Below are 27,676 nucleotides of genomic sequence, written 5' to 3'. Positions count from 1 at the left end.
GAGGCATCTGTGATGAGAGTCTGCATTGGTGGGTCCTGATGAAAAGGAACACCCTTCATCAAGTGTGCCTTCTTCATCCACCACCGAATGGAATCTCTTGCCGACTGTTGGAGATGAATTCGATCCTCCCAGCGTCCCGTACTCTGTTTCCACTGATCTTCCAGACACTGCTGCAGAGGACGCATCTGCAAACGTGCGTTTGGCACGATGAATATGCATGATGCCATGGACCCCAGGAGAGAGGATACTTGCCGAACTGTCGGACGAGCATACTGGAGAAGCACGCACTTCGCCTTGATAGATGACCATCTCTCCTCCGAAGGACACACGTTTTCGTTTTCTGTGTCCAGCTGCGCACCCAGGTAGTGGATTTTCTGGGTGGGATTCATTATGGACTTCTTGTAGTTGACTTGCAGACCCAACTTGCACATGAGGTGGAGGCATATCGATAGATGTTCTTCTAGTAGCGATGGGGATGAACTCTTCAGAAGCCAGTCGTCTAAGTACGGATATATGAAAATCCGTCTCTTTCGAAGACAAGCTGCCACTACCGCCATACATTTTGAAAATGTTCTGGGAGCTGATCTCAGGCCAAAAGGGAGTACTGAGTACTGGTAATGATGAACCCCTACTTGGAACCTGAGGAACTTGCGATGCTTTCTGGATACCGGAATATGAAAGTACGCATCTTTCAGATCGATGGAGCACATCCAATCCCCTTGGTGTAATTGAGGGAAAATCTGATGAAGAGCCAGCATTCGAAATTTCTCCTTCCGAATGAATTTGTTCAATACTCTCAGATCCAGAATGGGTCTGAACTCCTGAGCTGGACCTTTTTTCTGTACGAGAAAAAATCGAGAGTACAGGCCTTGACCTCTCTGTTGAGATGGTACTTGTTCTATGGCGTTCTTCTTCAGAAGGACGTTCGCTTCCTGTTGCAAGCGCCTTATATTCCATTGAACCATCCTTAAGGGGCGAATGAAAGGAGGGGGCTTCTTGAATCTCAAAAGGTACCCGCTCTGAATAATACTCAGCACCCATCTGTCCTTTGTGATTTGCTTCCACTCGTCCAGATACCACACAATACTTCCTCCAACCGGAGTGGCACACGGTTGTGGAGGAAGCATCCGTTCATTGCTTTTGAGGCTGCTTGGTAGCAGAGGATTGCTGCCTGTTTCCATTGCCTCTGCCTCGCCCAGGTCGTCGCTGTTGAAATTGCGACCTCTGCTGATTCTGGCCTTGATTTTGCGAGGACCAATTCGACTGTTGGCCCCTCTGCTGAAAAGATCTTTTGTCAAAGGGACGAAAATTACCCCGACGTCGAAATTCTTTTTTCTTTTCAAGACCGACAGCTTTCAGGGTGTCCAACTCCACTTTCATTTTAGACATTTCGTCGTCAGCGTGAGAGCCAAATAGAGTCGAACCATTGAAAGGTAAATTCACCATCTTTCTCTGCGCCTCTGGCTTAAGTCCCGTAAGGCGAAGCCAAGCCGTACGTCTAGCACAAACACCATGTGCATAACCATGAGCTGACAGATCCGCCGCATCAGCAGCCGCACTAATACTCTGGTTAGCCACCAATCCTCCTTCTTCCACTATTTCCAGGAAGTCTTTCTGATCCTCCTTAGGGAGTTTATCTGCAAAACGAGTCACTGAGTCCCAGAGCAGACGATCATAGCGACCCAATAAGGCTGACGCACTGGCCACTCTCATGACCGAACCTGAGGTGTTGCACATTCTTCTCCCCAAGGAATCCATACTCTTACTATCCTTTTCAGGTGGAGCAGAAGAGGTAGATGCCGCAGAATGTGCTTTTCTGACTGCCGCCACAATAAGTGAATCTGGAGGAGAGTCAGAACGCAAAAATAAAGGATCCTCTGCTGGAGCCCTGTACTTCTTAGCAATCCTAGAAGGACCAGAACCCACCGTGGCCGGAGTTAAGAAAGTTCTCATTGCTGGTTCTATTAATCCGGGCACTAACGGCAGAAGAGGTCTACCAGTCTTGTGATGTAGGGTTTCAAAGATGACTGACGTTGCTATTTGAGGAACTGCCATCTTGATCTTGAACTTATTCGCCCCACGACACAACACATCATTAAATGTGCCCAAATCATCCACTGGAGACACTCTGGAAGGAGGAGTAGATGAGATTGTGGGAGAATAGTCTCTATAGGAAGATCTTAAAGAAGACTTCGAAGACGTAGAAGATGAGGAAGGAGACCTACTCCGCCTCGGAGGAGTTGCCGATCGCTGCCTCATGCGTTCCCGTGAGCGTGATTTCTCTCTCACTAAGGACCTAGAGCGTGATCTTCTATGCAGCTCCGTCTGAGGGACCGGAGCCCTCATCCCCATCAGTCCTGCATCTGGACGCATTTTCCAATGTCTCAGGCTTTCCAGCCACCTCGGAGACAAGTTAGTAGGCCGTCCTACACGCTCAGGTGAAGCCTCAGGTGACACCTGCACAATATTCAGTCCAGTGGAAGACTTGGAGGCTCTGGAAACTACACTGTGCTCAGAACCCAATGAGCCAGATGGAGTCCGTTGTCTGGGCACCAATTGTCTATCATCCGACACCTGTCCTGAGGTTGAGCCCGAATGAGCCACCACAGACGAGTCCTGGTGCACTACCTCTTGTCCCACCGCAGACCTGTCGTCTTGCTGGTCACGCGGAGAAGACAAATGTTCTGGACTGATGTCTGACCTCGACAAAGACCTAATTGAGGTCCGAGAGGCCGGTCCGGATAGTCTCGACGCCGACCCATGTTCGGGTGGGGGAGACCTAGACACTCCATGCTTCGAGCCCGAAGCAGACTTCGACATCGACCTATGTCGCGATGGAGACCTTGATCTTCTCTTTTTAGGTCTCGACGTCGACTCCTTCGACATCGTCCTTTCTCTCGACGTCGACCTCTTCTTCAAAGACGTCGTAAGTGGAGGAGCCAAGATGGCGATCGGAACGGTCGCATAACCGCCTCGCTCCGTGATCTCTTCCTCCCCGCCACCTATCCTGTATTTTATCCTGCTCGGGGTGTTCCGAATTTGGTCACTGAGGAAGAGCCGTCACTTACCATCCTTTTCCGGGGCTCTGGCGTGCTGTGATTCCGGCGTTCTGCCCTGGTCACATTGTTGGCCTTCCCGGCCCTGACGCCGGGGCCTCGAGTGCTGTGCCTGCCCGGAGATAATCGGTGTGCCGGCGGTCCGGAACCGGTGGAGAGACCCGATGGTGGGAGCCTGAGAGCCGCGGGCCGGGACCTCCGGGGCAGACCCGCCCCCGCTGGTGGGCCACCCCGCATGTCCGTTCGCCTACCGGCCCGAAGAAGAGAAGCCGCACTGTCCGGCACCCCTCGAGTGAGAAACCCACTCCTGTTAGTCCCGCCTGGGATCCGGTGCTGGGCTCCCCCCGAGTGCTGTGGGGAGCACGCCCGTTCTTCTGGTGACTCTCCTTTCTCCGCCGAGCGCCATCCGCCGCGGTTTGGCGGTGAGCCCTGGGGCCGCCGGTGCTCCTGATGGACTTGGAAGAACCTGCGGCGATGGCGGAGGGTGCTGTACTTAAGATGGCGGATGGCCCCTCGGGGTGTCTTTCTCCTGGAGACAGGGAGGTTGCCGCATTTGCTTTCTCCAGCCCTCGTTTGGTTTGGGCGGCCCCTACTCGGAGTGCTATCTGGTTTGCCCTGTCTGCTCTGCGGATCGACCTGTCCTTGAAATGTCGAGCCTTGGAGTTGCGGATAGCTGCCATGGTGGCTCCGCCATTTTGTGACGAAGTGTCGTCTCCCCGAATTGTACTGCCTGAAACTTCGCCGGCGGCTGTGCTGGGATCTCCGGCTGGGTGCTCGATTCTATGGGATCTAGCGGACCCGGTGCCGATGCTGCAGTGCTTTCTACATCCTGTTTTCTTTGCTTCGTGCTGGACGGCCCAGATACTGTGCTTGACCACGTGGATCTTTGAGGAACTTTTACATTCTGACTGTTGCCGAGTTCTCCTGGTTGCTTCTAGTTTGCCGGGACGTTGTTTTGCGGAGATCCCACCGGCTTTTCCTGACTGGTATGGACCCACTGTGTTCTGCTGTTTTTTGGCTGTGGCGGGGTTGGGAAGCTCGACTCTTCATAAAAGTGGACAAGGGTGATCGTGCCCGGATGACTGTGGGACCCTTTTTACATGGCATCTCCGGGCCTCGTTATTCTGGATGGTTCCTGTTTACATCCTGGTGTAGGCTTTTTTGACTCTCCTTTTCGACCTCGATTAGTGAATTATTGTTGCGGGGGGTTAGTGTTTTATGTCTCGATCGCTGGCTCCTCTCCTCTCTCTTTCTTCCCTTTTCCTCTCCTTCTTTTTCTTATTCCCCTCTCTTTCTTTGTTATAATTCCCTTTCTCTTTTTCTATATTTCGGGTGACTCTGGGCGACAGGCACGCTGTTTAGTGGGGTAGGCCGTAGCCATTACAGTGATGTAGGGTGGGGGGGTGTTTGTTATTTTAGTTTGTTTTATTCTATGGTCCCTTTTTTGCCTTTTCCAGGGGGTGGGCTATGTCCCTTGGTGTTTACTCCTCTGTTTCGCTAGCGTCTGCACTTTCTCCTTTTTCGGGGCGGGTGGGCTGTACGTGTGGCGTCCACTTTATCTGTTTGTTGGTATTCTTCCTCTATTCTGCACCTGGTATGGGCGTGTGAGGTCTTTGGGCTTTGCCCTACTGTGGTCGTCTGCTTGCGTGGGGGGCTCTTTCCCTCCCCCCCCCCCCCTTCTTTTCTGTATATGTTGCATGACGCGCGGGTAGATATGGTTGCTGCCTCCTTTCTATAATGTAAAATGAAACCTCTTTTATCCTGGCGCTGGCGATGTAACGACTTTATTTGCATCCATCCTGTATTTACCCTATCGTATACATTGCTTTGTTATTTTGATTCTCCTGACTTTGCGGCCGGCCCCTGTGGTTGTAGGCCAGCGCTTGTACTTCTACGTGTCTTTCAATAAAGGTTTTAAAAAAAAAAAAAAAAAAAAAAAAAAAAAAAAAGACGTCGTAAGTCTCTCTCTCGACCTCGGTCTCTCCTTCGACGTCGACACTTTCCTCGACGTCGACACACCATCCTTCGACGTCGGCACACCATCCTTCGACGTCGACACACCATCCTTCGACGTCGACACCTTCGTCGTCGGACGCCTCTCTTCTCTCGACGTCGACTTCTCACGAGCCTTCGACGTCGAACATGGCACCCCCGACGTCGTCCTTACAGCAATCGACACCAGATGTCTCGACGTCGAAAGAGATTTCGACGGCGACCGCCTCGACGCTGAACCTTGCCTCACCGGCGATGTCCTCGACGTCGACGGAGCCCTCTTCGACGTCGACAATGTCTTTTTTGACGGAGACGCTCCCTGGAGTCGAGTTTTCTTAGATCTACCTTCTGGAGACGCTGATCTTTGACGTTTAGGATGAGAAGATGGCTTGGAAGAGGAGAATAAGCCCTTGGAACTCTTCTCACCACGTTTTTCTCTCTCCAGGAGGCCCAGCAACCTCATTTTCTCCCTTTCTCTTAAAGTTCTACTAGAAAGGTTGAGGCAGTGATAACAATCCTCCACCTTATGAGAAGCTGGAAGACACACCACACAAACAGAGTGTGGATCCGTTTTTGACATCTTCTTCCCACAGGAAGGACATTTGTAAAATAAAGGTGGCATTCTGACTAAAAAATACCAACAGTTAGTCAGAACAAGATAGAAAACACCACCAAAATATTCTTTTGTCAAAAAAAGGTAAGAAAAAACCAACTTCTGACAGAAAATACTACAAAATACTACAAATGAGCAGAGCTCAAGTTCCAGGTTCCTCACAGAACAAGCCGGAAAAAAGAACTGACCTAACTGTCACCTGTGGTGCATGATGGGTGGGTAGAATACCCAACCGAAGCAGGATAATTAATCTCCTAGCGCCGTGAGTGAGATTAAAATCTATATAGTTCTGGGTTTTCTTAAATACCATTGATTCAGCAAAGTTTTTATATAAAATTAGTTTGGTGCAATGCGACGAGTCAAGGTCAAAGCTTAGTCTTGGGGTATAGCATTTTAAGAAGAGTTTCAATTGAGGCGGTGTCCAGGTCAGCAACAGATCAGTACTAATGTTCGCCAGTTTGAAGGCGAAAGACATGTTTTTATAAAATACGTGCTTCGTAGAGTCATTATCAAAAGTCTCTGTTTTAAGCAGGGAGCGAAGTGTACCATCGTTTGCATGGAGCAGGTTGTATGCCCACCTAATGATGTTTGCGATACCTCGAGAATAAGAGCTCGTGAGCGATAGTTCAAGGCGGAGTGCTTGTACTGGGATATACTGCGCTACTTTTAGCATTTTCCTCAATATTTTTCCTTCTTTCAGGTCCAGGAATGTCCACTGCTTTATAGGTATGTATTCCAGAGCATACGATAAAACTGCAGGGATCTTCACACTATAGACTTTAAGCAGGGAGGAGAAATGTCTATTTCCCGAGGCAGCATATAACCTTAGCAGTGCTCCTGCATGCACCTCTGATTTTCTCGACAAGTTTAAGAACTGACGGTTGTTTTTTAGTGACTTAGTGAAGATCCTACCCAGATAGGTATACTCCTCAACTTCTTCGATTTTTTCGTCACCAAGTCTCCAACAAAATGTACTGCTTTTTTTCTTGCCTGAGAAAGAGACTATTTTTGTTTTGGCTAAATTAGGTATTAGAACATTTTCCTTAGTATACTTATACAGGGCATCCAGATTGTTTTGCAGACCGAAGGGGGTTTGGTCCATCACTATAATATCGTCCGCGTAAAGTAGGGTGTGAACTTTTTGGGTAGCGACCTTTGGTGGAAAGTTTAGTTCTTGCTGTAGATGCTGAGGCAGATCACTGAGATATAGGGAGAACAACAACGGGGCGAGGAGGCACCCTTGCTTAAGTCCGTTGGGTGTTGGGATCGGGTTAGTGAGGCCCTTTTCCCTCCCCATGTGTACTTGGCACCAGGTGTCTGTATGCAGTGCAACTATAATTCGTAACAACTGCTCAGGGATTCGAAATTTCTTCAGTTTTTTCCATAGTCTCACTCTATCCACTCGGTCGAACGCTGTGGTAAAGTCGATGAATGCTGCATACACAGGCTGGGATTTAACTACCACATATTTATCAAGAATAGTTTGTAACATTGCGATATTGTCCAAGACCGAGTGCTTTGGCCTAAAGCCTGCCTGGTAGAGCAGAATCAGTCCCTGTGTGAAAGCCCATTTTTTTAGTTGATCAAGTACCTCTGCAGCAAATATCTTTCCCGTAGCATCTAGTAGTGCTATCTGACGATAGTTGCCAGGCTGTTGTCTCGGTCCCTTTTTATGTATCGGCATGACGATACTACCCTTCCAGGATTTCGGCAATTTCCCTGTGTTTAGGATGAAATTGAAGAGGGGAGATAGTATCGTGCTCCATCCCTTAGGGTCAGTCTGGAGGACCTTGATAGGTATTTGGTCTGGGCCAGTGGCTCCTGTTGTTTTTGCCTTCCTTATATGCATTTCTGCAGAGAAGGGGGACACAGTTCCAATGGATAAGGTAATTCCTTCGCAGTTGCTTGTGGGAGTTATAGGCCTTTCATGAGTAATGTTTAATTTATACAAATTGGTCAGATACTTCTCCCATTCTTTAGAGGGGACTGGGGTGGCTTGCAAGGCCTTTTTTGTGCCTGTTTCTTTGGCGATTAGTGACCAGTAGGTACGTTGATTGTACGGTTTTGCTGCTATTCGCAGGTCAACCCAGTTTTTGTCTTGCCCTATATTTTTTTGCCGTTGTTTCTCCCTCTTGCGTTGGTTCTTTAATTTATTAATTTCTGCTTGTCTAGATATAGAGGGCTCCAAGAACTGCGATCTTATTAATTTATTTAGCCTTTTTGCGCTTGCAGATGGCCTACTGGTTTTATTTTTTAATCTAGCTGGAACAGCTTGTTGCACTTTGTGTTGGAGCGTTTATTTTAATATCTCGATTATCGTCTCAAAGTTTGTTATTGGGTTGGAGGAATAGATTGCTTGAAGGAGCTGCTTTGTATTTATTAGAGTGGCGACTTTATTCAGTGTAGGCGAATTCCAATATATCTGCCTTTGGTTTGTCTGTACCGTAACTGTACTGGATTTAAACATGATGTGGCTGGTTGGGCATGTGGCCGTTGTCCATTGGGTATATAGGGCCTGGATGGCGTGGTCGCTTCCTTGGACAAAGTAAATCTGAAGCTGTGTAACAGTCCCGTACATATCCAAGCTGCAGATCATATAATCCAAAATTGATTTGGAATTCGTTCCCTGTCTCGTATAAGACGCAGGGATGTCACCTTCCACATTTCCATTTAGGATAGTTCCATTTAGTAAAGGTAGTGATTGTAATAATATTTTCCCCCTTTTGTCAGCCTTGTTTCTGGTCGGGAACAATGGTACTGAGATTTCAAGAGCTTCCTCCTTATACCAGCTAGCCCATTTCGATATTTCTGTGTTAGATAGCTTTCCGTTGAGGCCACCCATGATTATAAAAGGGAGATAAGCTTGAGTTTCTGTTATTAGCTGGATACCCTCCAAGATTTCAACAAATAGCCCATTGTTTTTTTGTCCAGGGGGGATGTATACGTTGAAAAGCAATAAGTTTTTTGGCAACTCTGGGGTGTCTAACCCCAACCTGATCTTAATACATTGAAAGTAGTTAGATTTTGTAGAGATAATTTCTTGGGCCCAGTTGTAGTCTTCGCTTAAAAGGATTGCTATACCTCCCTTCGCATGCCCTCGGCTAACTTCCTGCGCTGGGATATCATAGGTGAAATACCCCTCCTGGTAAAAACTTTTTGTTGACCAAGTTTCTTGTATTGCCGTTATAGCTGGTTGGTTTTTCGTCAGTTCCATCATCTTTTCTGGTGTTCTTCCTGCTATGTTCCAAGATGATATCAGTAGACCACTGCTAAACTGAGTGATTCTTGTTCCGTGCTTGTTTTTTATTGTTTAAAGTCTCTGCAATCCATAACCAAGACTGATCTATATTTACTGTATCCTTATCTTTGGAACTTTGGCTCCAGATTTCTCTCTCCCCGTCTTTTACTGAGATAATTATATGTTCTGCAGAGTCGCCTATATAATTAGTTTTTTTATTTGGCGGATTAAAGGATTTTTGTAAAGATCTCTTAAGCAGATTTCTCGGTTTTCCGTCTGTAGATTTCTGTATTGAGATCAAGTCGTAGCCACATTTATGGAGCGTCTCTTTTTCTTTCAGAATAATTCCCGGGAGCACTGGTGACCAAAATTCTACCACGGCGGTTTTCATTTTTTCTTTATCCGGGAAGGATACTAAGTCGATGTCTTTTCGTGTTAAAGTTTGTAGGGGCAAAATGCATTGAAGGAGGTTAATAATACGGCCTCGGTTGAGAGGGGCTTCATCTGATGGAAACAGCTCTGTTATTTGCAGCTGTGTCGATATTAATTCTTCTTGTGGTGGATCGTTTTTCCGGTAGTCTTCGGGTCCTTTAAAATGAGCTCTTAGTGCAGGGCTTACTGGGTCATAGTGGAAGTCTTTTGCCCTTGGGTTTAACGGATTTTGTTGGAGAAATTCATTGTTCGATTTTTCCATCAGGTTTTGATTTATTCCCTTTAGAGATATGGACGATTTTATACTTTCTTCTTGAACACATTGGGCCTCTGGAGGGGTGGTGGTCTTCTGAAATTTGAGTTTCTGCGCTTTTTTCTTTTTGAATCTTCTTAGCGGCTTTCCCCTTTTTTTCTTTCTTTCCCCTTGCTTCTTTTTTATATTTTGTAAATCCTGCGCATCCTCGCGATTTAGGCCAATGCTATCCTTTTTTCCTTGGTCCATGACGGGACTGGCCATAATAAGTTTGTCTTTGGGTTTCCTAAATATAGGATATTGATTAGACTCGCTATTAATAATGTCTTCTTTAAAGAGTTTCTTTAGGGAATATACCGTAGTTTGACATGGATTACTTATTGGTCCCTTACCTGGTTTATTGCCGGTTTGTGTTCCCATTTCTCTTGTCGCCGTCGGTAAGTGGCCCGTGCTTTTATTGTCACTTGTTACCACTTGACGGTTGTCGGATATTCCCATTACTTTGGTTAACTCGGTTTGTTCTTTTTTCCTTTTTTCTTCCACTAGGAATTTTAAAATTCCTATTTGTACATCAAGTGTTTGATCCGAGTTCTCCAGGATATTACCTAAATGGGCGAGGACCGAATCCAGGATTTTTTGCAATGTGAAAAGAGAGTTCGATACTGGAGTATTGTTGTTCGATAAGCTGGTGGACTTAAACAAAAACAAGTCCGGGGAATGTTCCAGGAAGCTCTCTCGGTCAGAGGGTTGTTGTAATGTGCTATTGTGTATAACATCGGGCTCTTCTTGAGGTCCCAGATCTGATTTTCCTTTCTTACAAGTTGGTTCAGGACACATCGAGATATGATCGGGGCTATGTTGAGTATCAGATAAGTCCAGTGATCTTTGGCCATTTGACTCTATTTCTGGGGATGAATACTCAAAATCTGTTGAGGGGGTTATTTGGACGGCCTCAGATGTAATTAAGGTGTATTCTTTGGGGGGGGCATGTACACTTCCCTCTGTCTTTTCCATCCTCCATTATTTCAGCCGTTATAGCTGGATTTGACTGATTTATTGCTACGAGCCCCTCAGTGGTTAATGATGTGAAGTACTTTCGTATTCCGGGGGTTCCTGTTATCCTTCCACTTTTCACCGCTTTGTTAATGGTCTTCCTAATTGCCTCTTCTGTCCCCATTCTTTTCATAAAAATTGTTCATGATCTCAGTTTTTTAAAAGCCATTTCCCTGTACCAGGACTATTGATAGTATTTTTCCGATTGTAGGTTATCAATTTGGTTGAGATTGTGGAATATTAATTTAGTGTTACACTGGACAGGGGATTTTGGAGGCTTTCTTCCTCTGGCCTTTATACTCTGGGTTTTGGCTGGTGCTTACTACTCTGAGGTAGCACCAGCTCTTTCAGATTGAGACGATTTTCAGCTGGGCCGTTTATGGATGGCGTTCCAACGATGTTATTCTTATAGCGCCAAACTTGGCGGGCGCCCCTGCACTCCGCTTAGTTCTATTGCACTCCTGTTTTTTGTTACTGGTCCTTGCCTGTCTCTCAGACAGACCCTCCTCGAGGTTTCAGCCTCAGGGGCCCGCGCCGCCTCTACGACTCCGCCACCTTACTTTCCCAGGCCCGTCTACCCTTCACAGGGGGGCAGCTGCCGTCAGGGAGAGAGCGAGGATAGCCTTGGGGTTTCGAGGCCACGGGAGTTGCCGAAGTTGATAAGGACTGTAGTATTGGTGTGTCTCTCTTCTGTGATATAGGAATGCTTTAGTCTATTCAGTGGGGCCACAGGAGGTAGTTCAGGGGGGAGTTCGGGGGGAGTGGCGATATTTCTGGCTGTTATTCGCTGCTGCCCCCTTCCCCGTAACCCCCAGTGCCGCTCTCACCGTTGTACTGCTGCTGATGGTCCAAGCGCCGGTGCACGCTTATTGCCTCTGTGTTTTTTTGATTCCTCTGGTTCCTTAGGCACTTCGGGCAGATGCTTGTGGGTACGGCTAGATTGTTAGCCTGCCAGGATAGTGCCTCGCTGTGTGCGCCTTGCTACGCCTTACTGCGTGAGATTCTTTAAAATGTCCTTTATTGGCTCCCCTCCGCTCCGTATGGCTCACACACGCTCTCTGTAGCTGCTCTCTACTCACTGGTGCCTTCTAGCGTGCACAATCACTTCGTAGCGCCTGTGTAGACTAGCACAGCTGTTGACATACTGTTACTGTTAGTCTGCTGTTTGGCAGTTTTGCCAGGAGCTCCACTCCTCCGTAGTTATGTTATTGCATACGGAGCGTACATTACTGCTGGTGCTTAAACAGTACTTTAATGCCTATAGCGCCGCTAGCGCTGCCGAGGCTGACTCCTCTCACCAGGAAGGGCTGCTGCTGCCCTCACCCTCCTGCCTCCTGCCTCTCTCCGCCTCTCCGCCTGCTGTAGTCCGTAACAGGCTCCCGAGGACGCAGCTTGGCCAGCAGGGTACAGCAGTATAGCGGGACAGCGGCTGGCGTTCAACTCGGCCTCTGTCTAGCCTTGTGGTGTTTCGGGGGGGCTTCAGGGCTCGCAGCGTAGGGGCACTTCAGGGCTTCGGGGGCTCTCGGCCTGCTCCCGCCCGTATTCGTACTCGATTCGGACCCGCACCCGCACCCGGCACCCGGCTCACCACTTCTTTGCCGCGTCTCTCCTCGCAATGTGGCACGGAGCCTCAGGGTGCCTCAGGATGCGGGGGGAGTTTAGGCAAACTTCTGCTTGTTTGGATGGTTGGATGCCTCCAACTCACGGGCTCACGGGCTTTAGCTCGCCGCTTCCGGCTCGCGGCTCCGGGCACCCGTTTCAGCTGCAGCTCAGCTCGTCTGTCTCGCACTGCTCGTGTTGCTCGACTGAAGTTTCCAGCGATGTTTGAAATATTTAAACAGATATGAAAGCTTAGTGTTAGGTGAGCCAAGGCTAAAATCATTATAAAATTCACAGTGTATAGGCTCAACTTGGTCTAGGCGACAATAATTTGAAAGCTACTGTCATTAGTCTCCATGGATTTAATATGTCCCCCCTAGGGCTGTGCTAACCCAAATTAACAGCCCTCCCGAAGCAACACTGCTGTGGGAAGGTATGGCAGGAACACAAACATTGGAAACTGTCCTTAAAAATTGGCACTGTGTCCCAAGTTTCCTGAAAAAGCATGTCATAACCCATCATAAAATTGAGATAGTGCGATAATACAACCTTTGATCTGAGGCCGGTAACATTCCAAAGGTAAACATTTTTGTAAGGTGTACTTCTTAACCTTGGTACACCGCTGAACCCCCCGGAAGACCCAAGATCGGCAGGGGATAAGTACAACAGTGGATCCACTAATCGGCCTTCAACATCTCAGGTGTTTGGGATACTGGGAGACTGGGGCAAACTAGCAGTGACTATGTAAGAAAGCATCTACTTAATCTACTCCAAGAGTCATTCCACAGCCTCTAAGTCACTTAGTGCAGAAAACATATTAGGACATGTAACGTATCCAGTAGTGTTCATAAGGTGCAGATGTTAATCTGGAGGAAAGACTGGTGGCCTGTAAAATAAAAAAACACTAAAGGAAGGGTAAAAAGTTCCTTTGTACTCAGAAAGTTGTGTATGCATGCAGGTCTGGCGAAATTTAAAACAATCCCACAAAGCCGACTCCATCATCGCACCCCAACTCCGGAACATCATTAACAGCTCCTTCACATCCGCCACCTTCCCAGAGAGCTGGAAACATGCAGAGCTCAGCGCTCTCCTGAAGAAACCCACCGCGGACGCCACGGACCTCAAGAACTTCCGCCCTATCTCGCTCCTCCCTTTTCCTGCCAAAGTCATCGAGAAGAGCGTCAACAAACAACTCTCCGCCTTCCTCAAGACTAATGGATCCCTCGACCCCTCGCAGTCCGGCTTCCGAGCAAACCACAGCACCGAGACCGCCCTCATCGCAGCTACCGACGACATCAGGTCCCTGCTCGACAACGGGGAAACAGCTGCCCTCATCCTCCTGGACCTCTCAGCAGCCTTCGACATCGTATGCCACCGCACACTAATACAGCGCCTCAGCAACACCGGAATGCAGGGGACGGCCCTGGAGTGGATCATCTCGTTCCTCTCCGGAAGAACCCAGAGAGTCCGCCTCCCCCCCCTTCCGATCCGCGGCCACCGAAATCATCTGCGGCGTTCCTCAAGGATCCTCGCTCAGCCCCACCCTCTTCAACGTCTACATGAGCCCCCTCGCAGCCATCGCACGGCAACACAACCTAAACATCATTTCCTACGCTGACGACACCCAGCTGATCCTCTCCCTCACCAACGACCCCGCCACCGCAAGAACCAGCCTCCAGGAAGGAATGAAAGACGTCGCGGAATGGATGAAGCTCAGCCGTCTGAAACTGAACTTAGACAAGACGGAAGTCCTCATCCTAGGACCATCCCCCTCTGCCTGGGACGACTCCTGGTGGCCCCCGGCACTGGGCACCGCCCTCAAGCCCACGGACCATGCACGCAACCTGGGCTTCATCCTGGACTCCTCCCTCACGATGACCAAACAAGTCAACGCCGTCTCGTCATCTTGTTTCAACACCCTGCGCATGCTCCGAAAGATTTTCCAATGGATCCCCACCGAAACCAGAAAAACGGTAGCCCAGGCCCTCGTCACCAGCCGACTGGACTACGGGAACACCCTCTGCGCTGGAACCACAGCCAAACTACAGAAAAGACTCCAGCGCATACAGAACGCCTCTGCACGACTCATCCTGGACATCCCCCGTCACGGCCACATCTTCGCCCATCTGAGAGACCTGCACTGGCTCCCCGTCAGCAAGAGGATCACATTCAGACTCCTCACCCACGCACACAAGGCTCTCCACGACATGGGCCCCCAATACCTCAACAACCGCCTCACATTCTACACACCCACCTGCCATCTCCGCTCCACCAGCCTCGCCCTCGCCACCGTCCCACGAATTCGCAGAGCCACCGCCGGAAGATCCTTCTCCTACCTGGCGGCCAAGACATGGAACTCCCTCCCCACTCACCTACGGTGGACCCAGGACCATCTCTCCTTCAGGAAACAACTCAAGGCCTGGCTGTTCGAGCAGTAGCGGCTCCCCCCCTCCCTGCGCCTTGAGACCCTAACGGGTGAGTAGCGCGCTATACAAATATATTTGATTGATAATGTTTTTCTTGGACAGTCCTAGCCAGCCGACCCTCCAGACATTATCATTTAGACTGGACCTGTGGCATTAAAGTGCTTATGCTTAAAAAGCCAATAGAAAAGTGCTTATGCTTAAAAATCCAATCGGCAGCCTTGTCACGTAGCTGGTCCCGTGATTCTTGTTGCCCAGTCCTAAGTGGAGGGACCCCAGTAACAATTAATACATAGGGGCAGGCTGCAGGGGAAAGACTCAGAATGTCATGACACCACTGGACGGGGGTACAACTGCTAGTATCCTGAGCGATTGAAACAGACATGGCAGGGGGGCTATGGTACACTCAGGACAAGCGCTAAGGTGAGCTGTGTCTGTGGCCCTAGGCACATTGTTAAGGTATGGTCTAAGGGCCCCCTCCAGGGCTAAAGATGGATTTCTGGCACACTCCAGTTGCACTTTAGGGACGATGCTCACCAGCGATTGATTACCACACACAGGAGTCCCACTTCCTTTGGCTCTTGAGGACTTCGAGGATGTCTGCTTAAGAGTGATAGTCACCAGATTTTCAAGCTTTTTCAGACGATCCATCACTGGTTTCAATTTTCTTTTATCAAACTTTTCACACAATGCCTCAAGAGGCAGAGAGCCCATGGACAACAAATTGTTAGACGGTCATTCGACAGCCTGGATTGGAGGTGTCATTGGCAGTTGAATACAGGAGAGTAATTGATTCCCAAGACCTTTCTTAGGGGAGAGCGGTTTCCTTCTGGCACCCACATTCCTTCCTGGTTGCCTTTTCCTTTTAATAACAATGAAGAGGGATTGCTGCGGTGTTGAGGGGCTACCGAGTACGGACGTAGCCCCCGCATTGTTAACTATCTCAAGACTGACATCAGAGCAAGAGAGCGGTACCCGCTGCAGGAATGATGCTACTGCCTGCCGCATCAGGGTCAAAACAGGAGGCCGATAGTACCACATGGTCGAGAGAGAGTCTGTATTCATTTGATGCAATGTCATTACTTACAAGCCCACCGATCCTCTCAAGCGTTCCATTATCGAGAGGGTAGATTAAAGTGAGGGGGCACGGGTGCAGCCCCCGTACAGTGAGGCAGCGCTATATGCGCGATGGCCTCGCCCTCCCCCTGTACACAGCTGCGGGCAGTGAAGGGCACTTTGCAGCCTGGGACAGGGAGTCCCACAAGGGTAGATTAATGCAGGCAGCCCTGACCAGTAAAGCGAGTAACAGCAGAATAAGCAGTAAAGCGAGTGAAACCAGAATAAGTTCAACACTGGGCAGGGAGCAAGGTATCTAGATGTAGGGCAGCTAAGGTGGCCACAAGAGAAGGAAGACATAAAAGAGAACATAAGGAAAGAGCAGAAAGACAACACGCAGTATGAGAAAAAGTAAGCATCAACTGCAATCGGATGTCAACAATGTAGAAAGCAGTAGGCAAAAATGACACCAAAGTACAGTTTTGACACTACTGTATTGTACCCTACACGGTTTCACCACTCCACTTTGTAATCTGACAACTGTGTGGCAGATGTAGGACCCAGCACCATCACATGGTGAAGCAAGTAGGGGGCACTACAAACACACATTGGAGAACTGGATAGAGAGTGAGTCAGCAAAACCTATGCTTAAAATGCTACAGAAGACCAAGGAACACTCACCGTCAGAAAGGGTGGTCACAGTTTGAGGCAGTTTTGCAGACTTCATCATGGCTGTAAATGTGATTATCTCAGTCCTGTCCAAACGGCTGCAACCTGTACACAGGCCTTTGATGAGGAGGATCAGATGTTTCTAAGGGAACAGTATGCAGCACATCAGGATAATCAACTCCTTATAACTATGATCATATGACATTCCTTCAAATAACTCATCCTCACCATACGTGGGTGATTCTTTGTAGTACCTTACTGCTACCACCTTCAATATCACAGGTCAAACTACCCGGTATCCCCCAGCTCCCCCATGGGATACCTCGAAACAGTTTAATTGGTTTTGGGGCCTATGACTAACATCCACTTCATTTTCTGGCTACTCCACAATCATATTAGTGTTCAATGGCCACACTGGGCTTTGAATTTCAACCATTTTCAAACCGCCACAAATTTACTTAAATGTTTTTTTAACATTCGTTTACAATACATTAAGTTTCCATTATGCAATTAAATTTCTTTAGGACTCAGAAAACGTAGCTGGTAGTCTGAATTTACAATCTTATACAAAGTGATCCCTTCTAACAATTAGGCAATAAATATATATTTTTTGTGTGTGGACCCCCTAACAAACACTGATAAGTAATCTAATAGGCATTGCTTTGAGGAAAGTATCGTTAATGTGAATCCAGTTGGCAGTTACTTTCACCAAATCAAAGCACCCTAGTACACCAAACTGCCATCTTGCCAGCTCCTAACTTACATGGTATATATAGTGCTCATAGGGACAACCACTACAACTCATTCCACCAACTTGCTAGATATTAGGGACAGTTGTCATAACTCGTAACCCCAAAGTGTGGAAAAGTAAATTTTGCCATGTTATATGTGCCTACGTGTTCCCCATCCTATGCTATATGTGCATGATTAGATAGGCATGTATCCCCCTATGATCGATTAAAGACGCAATCAAAAGGGCCCGGACGCCAGATTCAAGCTCCAGTCTCCTGAACCCACTCCGAGGAGTGATACAGCCCCCACCTGCATCCCTGACCCTTCACTTACTTCCGCGCAGCACGGTGCCCGGCCCGGCCTGGCTCTGCCTGCCTGTCTGCCAAGAGTATGTTATGCTTCTAGTTATCAGTCCAGCTTTCCTTCTTTGCATTCCTAAGCTACTGAACCGCATAAACAGTTTCAACTATGGTCTAGTCTTTCTGTCTCCATGTAAGAGAATTACTGTATTAATATTCATAGAATATTCCTAGCACACGCAATACATGTAGAATATATGCATGCGCCAGCCTTAGAGTCAAGTAGCCTCTGCCCTGATAACTTTTGGATTCTATCAACATGTACTCCAAACACAAGATACCAGATATGCCATAGGTACATGTCGTCCTGACACCGTAGACTTTAGTCTCCTCTTCTAGTGCAGAAGTCATAGCCCCCAGTTCTTCCTAGTCACACGTCATAGCCCGTTTGCGCGCACCACTAGGTTAAAGGTCCCAGCTGTTCAGGTAGCCCCCTCCATGTTTCCGCCCACTCATGACATTTCTGTGACGTTTCATACCACATGTCTATGTATACGCCCTGTACACACCTTCTTGTTACACCCATTTATGCTTATCTTTCGCGACTGCTACAAGTTACGCCTACTGCTACGCCTATTGTATGCAATGTAATGTAATGTATTATACTATATATATGCTGCACTGTCGATGAGGCATTGCAGCTGCCATCCATTCCATTTCCGTGCAGGCTATCCCGTTCCTGTCCCTTCCCTTATGCCTGATTAAAGCCTGTTAGACTCAGATACCTCGAATCCTGTCTCTTATTTATTGAGCTATCTGTTTTATTCAATGTATTCAAAAATAGTACCGGTAATTAATTATTTATTTACCACAAAAGTCATAGTGCCTTCCCTACAAGGGCTTGGCATAAAAGTAGGATGCATCACATGACTACAAGAGACACCTTCGCACATACAACCACACCTGCACAGAGAAAGGGTGTCACTAAAGGACAGTTTTCTGCTACCACTTCTACATATGTCTATGAGGAACCTGGCTCTCTAGTACAGTACAAAAAAAGAAGTAGGATAGTCAGAAGGGGGAGGTTTAGGTGTGGGACGGAGCGCTGAATCTTTCATTTCATTGAAAGCCACTTACAGCCCATAATAGCAACAGCAATTTTGTTCTGAAAATAAGCAATAGTATCAAGTGTCCCACTATATTCTAGAAATGTTTAGCTTTCCAGCAATATCTTAAAATCTACTTCTTTTAAAAAGTTAACTGGTTAAGTTCTGTTCAATGCACATTCTCGGAAAGGGTATGTATCAACTTGAATGTCAAGAGTGTGAACCAAGCTTTACAGCAGCAGAATGCTGTACAACTAAGTAGGAAGGGAATGGCTTCCCCTGTGCCCTTTAAGTGTTCCAGAATGCTACGCACATCTGTGTCAGTCTCTCAAGAAAACATAAGAAAAACCAAAAATGATTAATATAAATTGGACATACTTCGTATTGGGACAAAAAAAAAAAAAAAACCACAACGGACTCTTCTATTAGGCCAACAACCAAAAATTAAGTGGAATGACCTCTAGGCTCCAGTTTCTCTTCTACACACTATCAGGTAGAACTAGTAAGTGTGTCTGCTTAACTACTCTATTTTATTTCAGAGCTGCTTTTCTTTTTAGTTTTCTCGACTATTGCCAGATGGTTAGGTATCAGTAATTATATAATGTTTCAAACGTAACTTTTGACAGAAACTTCAGAGATGTTGATCCTACTCTGTGCTCCTGTCAGAAAAGCTCGAGTACATCACTAAGGATTAGTTACTTACCTGTAATCCTAGTTCTCTTCCAGGGGTATCCTCATCAAAGTCATAAGCATTAGAATATTCCCACCCATGCGCGGGACCCCGGAAACAATATATTATATTTGCCCCACATATATATAGACATATATATATAAATATATATATATATATAAAAATAAGCAATTGCAGCCAAATAAAACAACAGAGCTGTAATATGCTGTGAAGAATTTCCACCATACAGTGTATTTTGCATTAGAAACATGAGAAACAACACCAATGCTTGTTTAGAAACTGTTTTAATGCTTAAAAAACAGTAGAAATTCTCATAACACACTGTAAACATATACAGCTCCCAGGCTGCATTGCAAATTCCCAGTCTAAAAAGACTGAAAAGCTAACCTGTAGCTGAATGTACTAAAACTGACGCTGTGCCTTTAAGGCACCTCTGCCCCTAGCTTCCCATCATGCCTCAGGGGTTACAGTTAGGTCAGTTGTTCTTTCCGGCTCCTTCAGGAAGGACCCTGGATACTCAGCTCCACATTTTTCTGCCTTTTTCAGTCAGAAAATCTTCAAAAGAACAATTTTTTGATTTACTTTGACTTTTCAAATCAGAGTCAAGTAAATAACTGCTTAGCAGTCAATTTTTTGTGAGGTTTTCCTGTCAGGATGCCCTCATTATTTGATGATTGCCCTTCTTGTGGCCACAAGAAGGCAAAAACGGACTCTCATGAGGTCTGTATTTTATGCTTGCCAGAGGATCATGATCCTAAAGACTGTTCCCATTGTAAAAATCTGTCTGACAGAACTCTTAAAGACAGAGAGAGGAACAGGCTCTATGGTCTGGCCCAGAGATCCATGAGAGGAAGATCTACAGAGAGGAAGAGTTCAAAGAAACCCAGAACTCCCTCCAAAGGCAAGTCAGAGCGTCCATCAACCTCAGCACCGGGCTCGGCGCTGAAAAAACGACATCTGATGGACAGTTCGAGAGAAAAAGCTCCGTCGACGTCGAGATCGGCGTCGATGAGGAAATCGTCGTCGAAAAGAAGTTCGATGTCGTCGAAGAAGGCTCCGCCGTCGTCAACTAGGCGACGATCGGCGTCGAGAGAAGCCACGAGATCGCCGTCGACGAGAAGATCGACGTCAGGACATAAGTCAACTCCGCCGCCGTCAACCAGGCGACGGTCGGCGTCGAGAGACAGGTCACACTCGCCGTCGTCTCGACGTCGACAGGCTTCGAAGAGTGTGACACCTCCGCCGACGTCTCCACGGAGGCGCTCGGCGTCGAGGAGCAAGAGCCCCCTCGGACGATCGTCGTCGAGGAAGGGATCATCGAAGGCAGGTCGGCGCTCGACGTCGAGGATGTCCGATCCTCCGCCGTCGCCACATGCCAGGTCGAGATTGCCATCTCCGTCGCCGACAGATCAACGTCGGTCGACGTCGAGAGCTCGGTCGACGGCAGGGCAACGCCGTTCGACGTCGAGACCTTCGTCGACGGCAGGGCAACGCCGTTCGACGTCGAGACCTTCGTCGACGGCAGGGCAACGCCGTTCGACATCGAGGGAGAAGACTGGTGATCAAGCTCCGTTCGCGGAGCGAAACGCGTCAGGGAGGGCACTGGCTCTTACATCTTTTCAGCAATTAAAAATGGATTTTTGAAAATGACTTTGTGCTGTGGCTCTTGTGCGCGCTTAAGTACTGCTGATTGCTAAAGAGGTCCGCGCCTGTTGTTTCCGCCACGTTTGGCGGTCAGGATTCAGCATTGAATATATATATAAATATATATATATAAAAATAAGCAATTGCAGCCAAATAAAACAACAGAGCTGTAATATGCTGTGAAGAATTTCCACCATACAGTGTATTTTGCATTAGAAACATGAGAAACAACACCAATGCTTGTTTAGAAACTGTTTTAATGCTTAAAAAACAGTAGAAATTCTCATAACACACTGTAAACATATACAGCTCCCAGGCTGCATTGCAAATTCCCAGTCTAAAAAGACTGAAAAGCTAACCTGTAGCTGAATGTACTAAAACTGACGCTGTGCCTTTAAGGCACCTCTGCCCCTAGCTTCCCATCATGCCTCAGGGGTTACAGTTAGGTCAGTTGTTCTTTTCGGAGACTGAAAACCAAACCATGGTAATAACAGGTTAAAAAACATCTCCTATGTAATAAACACAGTCCTTTGCCCGGGGAGGCGGGAGGGTTGCTTATGACTTTGATGAGGATACCCCTGGAAGAGAACTAAGATTACAGGTAAGTAACTAATCCTTCTCTTCCAGGGGATCCTCATCAATAGTCATAAGCATTAGAATAGAGTAGCGAGCCTCACCTCATCCCTGCGGGCAAAGGAATCAACAGATAACATTCATATTCGTAGGCCCAAGAATAGGCCTTACTCTACCCAAAAAGGTTTCTCAAGGAGGCTTGCCCTACTTGAGAATCCGCTCTGGAATCAGACTCTAGGCAATAATGCCTTGTAAAGGTATGGACTGATTTCCATGTCGCAGCCTTGCATATTTCTGACATAGGAATGTCATGCAAAAAAGCTATTGTGGCCGCTTTCCCTCTAGTGGAATGAGCTTTGGGTGATTGCAACAAAGGTTTGCCAGCCAGTTGGTATGCTAGTTTAATACAAGAGACAATCCATCTGGAGATGGATCTTTTGGCTGCTGCAAACCCGGTTCTCATTGCACCATAATTGACAAAGAGTTGGTCTGTCTTTCTGGTGTCCTTCGTTCTTTCTAGGTAAAACTTTAGCACCCGTTTAAGATCTAACGAGTGCAACGACCTCTCAGCTGGGGTCGATGGGTTAGGAAAGAAAGAAGGAAGGGTAATCGTTTGATTTATATGAAAATCCGATACCACCTTTGGAAGGAAAGATGGGTGAGCCCTCATTACCACTCTGTTGTGGTGAAACACAGTGTAAGGTTCCTTGGTGCAGAGTGCTTGTATCTCGCTAACCCTGCGCGCAGAGGTTATTGCCACCAAGAAGGCCGCCTTCCAAGTGAGATGCTGCAAGGAGGCCTTGTGTATAGGCTCAAACGGTGTAGACATCAGTCTGGAGAGAACCAGGTTCAACTCCCAGGGAGGAGAAGGATTTCTCACAGGTAGATAGACCTTCTTTAATCCCTGAAGGAAATCCTTCACTACTGGGACCTGAAAAAACGATGTTTGTGTAGGTGATTTTCTGTACGCTACTATGGCGGATAAATGAACCCTAATAGAAGCGTATTTCAACCCTGATGTCGCTAAGTATAGGAGGTATGGCAGGACTACCTCTTCTTGACCTTTGGTGGGATCAAAGCCATGGTCCTTACACCAAATGAAAAATCTTTTCCACTTGAACGCATAAGACGTCCTTGTGGAAGGTCTCTTTGCCTCTCTTAAAATATTCATACATTCCGGAGGCAGATTTAAGTGTCCATATTGCAAGACCTCAGGAGCCATGCAGTCAGGTTCAGCGAAGGGAGATTGGGATACAGGATCCTCCCGTCCATCTTGCTCAGCAGGTCTGGCCTGCACGGAAGACGTCTGTGTGGACACAGAGACAGATGTAACAGATCTGGATATCACCATTGTCGCGGCCAATCCGGAGCAATTAGGATCATGTCCATGCTCGATCTGATGAGCTTGGCCACCACCTTCGGAATCAGTGCCAGAGGGGGAAAAGCATAAGCGAACATTCCTGTCCACTCCAGCAGGAGAGCGTTCCCTTGCGTCCCTGGCCGGTGGAACCTGGACGCGAAGGCGTGGCATTTGGCGTTTTCGTCGTCCGCAAATAAGTCTATGTCTGGACGACCCCAGCAACGGAAGAGTTCTTCGACCACTTCGTCGTTTAGCACCCAGTCTGGCTGATTTTCGAAGTGCCTGCTGAGTGCGTCTGCTTTTGTGTTTAGCTCGCCTGGAAGTTGTACTGCCACCACCGACAGTCCCCGAGCCAGAAGCCAGTGCCAGATTGTCTGGGCCTCCAGAGACAGAGGGCGAGATCGAGTTCCTCCCTGCTTGTTCAGATAGAACATAGTTGTAGTGTTGTCCGTCTGAACCAGGACTTTGTCCGTTGCTATTGCTGGAAAAAAAGCTTTGAGCGCCAGATGAACTGCTCGAAGCTCCAGCATGTTGATGTGGTATGTCTGAAGGTTGGTCGACCAGCGACCCTGAATCTGAAGATGACCCATGTGAGCACCCCAGCCTTCTAGAGATGCGTCCGTTACCACAGACAGCGAAGGAAGAGGTTGCTGAAAAGGGACTCCCTGCAGGACATTCCGAGGGCGAGTCCACCACTGTATTGAGGTCAGTGCTGATTGAGACAGGATGATTCGATCCTCCCAATCTCCAGTCGCTTGGTCCCACTGATCCTCCACAGACTCTTGTAGAGGCTGCATCCTCAACCTGGCGTTCGGTATTAGGAAGATGCAGGACACCATGGAGCCCAACAGAGACGCTACGTCTCGCACCTTTGGACGAGGAACCTGAAGTAACTTTTTGCATTTTTGTCCCATGGAAGATAGTCTCTCTTGCGAAGGAAACGCTCTTCCTAACTTTGTGTCTAGAACTGCTCCCAGATAGTGGATAGTTTGCGTGGGCTGCAGGATCGATTTTTCTGAGTTCACATGGAGGCCGAGCCTGTGTAGCTGTTGGAGACACAGGTGACAGTCTTTGGCGGCTTGACGAGGTGACGGACTCTTCAGGAGCCAGTCGTCTAGATATGGGTACACAAAGAGACCTTTTTTGTGTAGACACGCCGCTACCACTGCCATGCACTTGGTGAAGACCCTTGGTGCGGATTTGAGTCCGAAAGGAAGCACTTTGAACTGGTAATGCTTGGACCCTACCAGGAACCTCAAGTACTTTCGATGACCTGGTGTAATATGAATGTGGAAGTACGCGTCTTGTAAATCCACCGAACACATCCAATCTCCGATTTGTAGATGAGGACATATTTGGTGAAGTGCCAACATGCGAAACTTCTCTTTGACCACCACTTTGTTGAGGAGTCGAAGATCCAAAATCGGTCTGAATTTTCCTTCTTGGTCTTTTTTGGGGACAAGGAAATATCTTGAGTACACTCCTTTCCCCCTTTGGGATAGGGGTACCTCTTCGATTGCGTTTTTCTTTAAGAGGACGCTCTCTTCCCTTTTTAGGAGCTCTAGTTGGTACGAGCGAGACTTTTTTGGAGGAGTCGGTTGTGGTTTCTTCCTGAAACGTAGCGCATATCCATTGCGCAGTATATTCAGCACCCACCGATCTTTCGTGATGCTGACCCACTCTGCCAGATGTTGTGCAGCACTTCCTCCCACTGGAGTGGGTAACGGTGTCAGAGGAAGCCACTGCTCAGGCCTTGCCTCCTCTAGGTGTGGTAGAGGACTGATGATGTCCGCCTCTACCTCTGCTCGACCTTCCACCTCTGTATTGTGGCTTTCCTTGTGGCTTGTTTTGAGACCATTGAGGGGTTTGAACCCTCTGTTGGCCTCTCCGGTTTTTGTTGGTCTTGAAGCGTCGTTTGAACGGTGCTTTCTGTTTTTCCAGACCTACTGCCTTTACTGTGTCTAACTCAGTCTTCATACGGGCCATTTCCTGATCGGCATGCTCCCCGAAGAGTGAAGATCCGGAAAAAGGCAGATTGAGGATGCGCTGCTGAGCATCTGGTTTGAGCCCAGTTAAACGCAGCCAAGAGGATCTCCTCGCACATATCCCATGTGAGTAGTTATGTCCAGCTAGAAGGGCGTTATCTGCTGATGAACTAATCATTTGGTTTGCCACCAAACAGCCCTCCGTCACTGTCTCCTCAAAGTCCTTCTGGTCCTCCTTGGGCAATTTCCCTTTGAATCGTTCCATGGAGTCCCATAGGGCCCTATCGTACCTTCCCAGAAGGACTGATGCACTAGAGACTTTCAGGGATGAAGCTGTGCTGCATACCTTGCGTCCCCAAGAATCTTGCGTCTTGCTGTCTTTGTCAGGAGGAACTGACGAAGAAGGAGCGACTGTGTGATTCTTCTTAGCTGAGGCTACAATAACTGAGTCCGCCGCAGGCTCACCTTTAACAAAGATAGGATCTGAGTCGGCCGGCCTATATTTTTTCTGGATACGTGCCGGTACTGCCCTGATCGTTGCTGGCGTGAGGAAAACCTCTTTGATTGGGACCATTATTCCTGGAACTAATGGGAGCAACGGCCGTGTATATGATTTGTGATGAAGGGTCTCAAAAATCACAGTAGTGGACACCTCTGGAGTGGTCATCTCTATATTCAGTTTGTGAGCACCCCTTTGCAAGACGTCCAGATATGTGTTGACGTCGTCAAGAGGGGAAGCTCTTGAGCGAGGGCTGTCTGCCAGCGTTGGAGAGTAATCCCTTTTAGAAGATCCAGGTGAAGATGGAGGGGAGGATGATGGAGTCCTTCTTCTCCTGTGGTGAAAATGCTCCTTCCTCACCGGTGACCTCCTAGGTCGTTCCTCCCTTCGAGGAGAACGTGATACCTTCTGATGTACTGGAGATCTCGATCTCTCAGTCCGTACCTCCTTTCTCGGTGTTCGAGATCTGGGTTGCTCCCTCCTTGGCGATCGGGAGACCCTAGGGGCATGCGACCTGTCCGCTCCTCTCTCTCGTGAGCGTGATCGGTGAATGGCAGGACTCTGTCCATCTGCCTCTTCTGCTTGCTGAAGAGGGGACCTGTGGACTGGACTCAAGTACCTTTGAAGTCTCTCTGGTGCCTTAGAATCCTTCCAATTACTCAAAGGAGCATACCATCTTGGCGAGAGTCTTATATGTGAAGTGTACCCCCGCTGGGGACTCTTTTGTACCGGACTCCTACTCCTAGAAGATGACCCCGTTGAACCCGAGGCACTTGAGGAGGAATGGAGTGAAGCAGATTGTGTCACTAGGACTGTCGAAGGCACCGAAGGAGATCTCCGTCTCACCGGTGTTGGAGGACGTCTCAAAAGCCTTTCCCTCGACGTCGAACGCCTCTGCGGCGTCGACGGGGTGACAACCTTCGGCGTTGAATGCTTCGACGTTGACCTGTGGTCCCTCGACGTCGATCGGCGATGATGTGCCGACGGCGGAGTCTTCTCCCTCGACGTCGAACGGCGTTGCCCTGCCGTCGACGAAGGTCTCGACGTCGAACGGCGTTGCCCTGCCGTCGACGAAGGTCTCGACGTCGAACGGCGTTGCCCTGCCGTCGACGGAGCTCTCGACGTCGACCGACGTTGATCTGTCGGCGACGGAGATGGCAATCTCGACCTGGCATGTGGCGACGGCGGAGGATCGGACATCCTCGACGTCGAGCGCCGACCTGCCTTCGATGATCCCTTCCTCGACGACGATCGTCCGAGGGGGCTCTTGCTCCTCGACGCCGAGCGCCTCCGTGGAGACGTCGGCGGAGGTGTCACACTCTTCGAAGCCTGTCGACGTCGAGACGACGGCGAGTGTGACCTGTCTCTCGACGCCGACCGTCGCCTGGTTGACGGCGGCGGAGTTGACTTATGTCCTGACGTCGATCTTCTCGTCGACGGCGATCTCGTGGCTTCTCTCGACGCCGATCGTCGCCTAGTTGACGACGGCGGAGCCTTCTTCGACGACAGCGAACTTCTTTTCAACGACGATTTCCTCATCGACGCCGATCTCGACGTCGACGGAGCTTTTTCTCTCGAACTGTCCATCAGATGTCGTTTTTTCAGCGCCGAGCCCGGTGCTGAGGTTGATGGACGCTCTGACTTGCCTTTGGAGGGAGTTCTGGGTCTCTTTGAACTCTTCCTCTCTGTAGATCTTCCTCTCATGGATCTCTGGGCCAGACCATAGAGCCTGTTCCTCTCTCTGTCTTTAAGAGTTCTGTCAGACAGATTTTTACAATGGGAACAGTCTTTAGGATCATGATCCTCTGGCAAGCATAAAATACAGACCTCATGAGAGTCCGTTTTTGCCTTCTTGTGGCCACAAGAAGGGCAATCATCAAATAATGAGGGCATCCTGACAGGAATACCTCACAAAAAATTGACTGCTAAGCAGTTATTTACTTGACTCTGATTTGAAAAGTCAAAGTAAATCAAAAAATTGTTCTTTTGAAGATTTTCTGACTGAAAAAGGCAGAAAAATGTGGAGCTGAGTATCCAGGGTCCTTCCTGAAGGAGCCGGAAAGAACAACTGACCTAACTGTAACCCCTGAGGCATGATGGGAAGCTAGGGGCAGAGGTGCCTTAAAGGCACAGCGTCAGTTTTAGTACATTCAGCTACAGGTTAGCTTTTCAGTCTTTTTAGACTGGGAATTTGCAATGCAGCCTGGGAGCTGTATATGTTTACAGTGTGTTATGAGAATTTCTACTGTTTTTTAAGCATTAAAACAGTTTCTAAACAAGCATTGGTGTTGTTTCTCATGTTTTTAATGCAAAAAACACTGTATGGTGGAAATTCTTCACAGCATATTACAGCTCTGTTTTATTTGGCTGCAATTGCTTATTTATATATATATATATATATAT

The 27,676-nt window shown here is 48.1% G+C and overlaps 1 protein-coding gene across 11 annotated transcripts in view; it reads right to left on the bottom strand.

Annotated features, from left to right (window-relative positions):
* The window catches only part of UBR4 (ubiquitin protein ligase E3 component n-recognin 4), a 2,329,353-nt gene that overhangs the window by 2,268,732 nt on the left and 32,945 nt on the right, over positions 1 to 27,676 (bottom strand). For all 11 annotated transcript variants that reach the window (XM_078642504.1, XM_078642505.1, XM_078642507.1 and 8 more), the window contains exon 4: positions 16,397 to 16,526. In XM_078642504.1, the coding sequence (XP_078498630.1) occupies positions 16,397 to 16,526 (130 nt within the window). The remainder of the gene's footprint in view (positions 1 to 16,396; positions 16,527 to 27,676) is intronic.

The sequence above is a fragment of the Lissotriton helveticus genome, chromosome 5_1 (assembly GCF_964261635.1).
Source record: "Lissotriton helveticus chromosome 5_1, aLisHel1.1, whole genome shotgun sequence".
Lineage (NCBI taxonomy): Eukaryota > Metazoa > Chordata > Amphibia > Caudata > Salamandridae > Lissotriton > Lissotriton helveticus.
The sequence above is the reverse complement of the archived record's forward strand: the minus strand, read 5'-3'. Positions and strand labels throughout refer to the sequence as shown.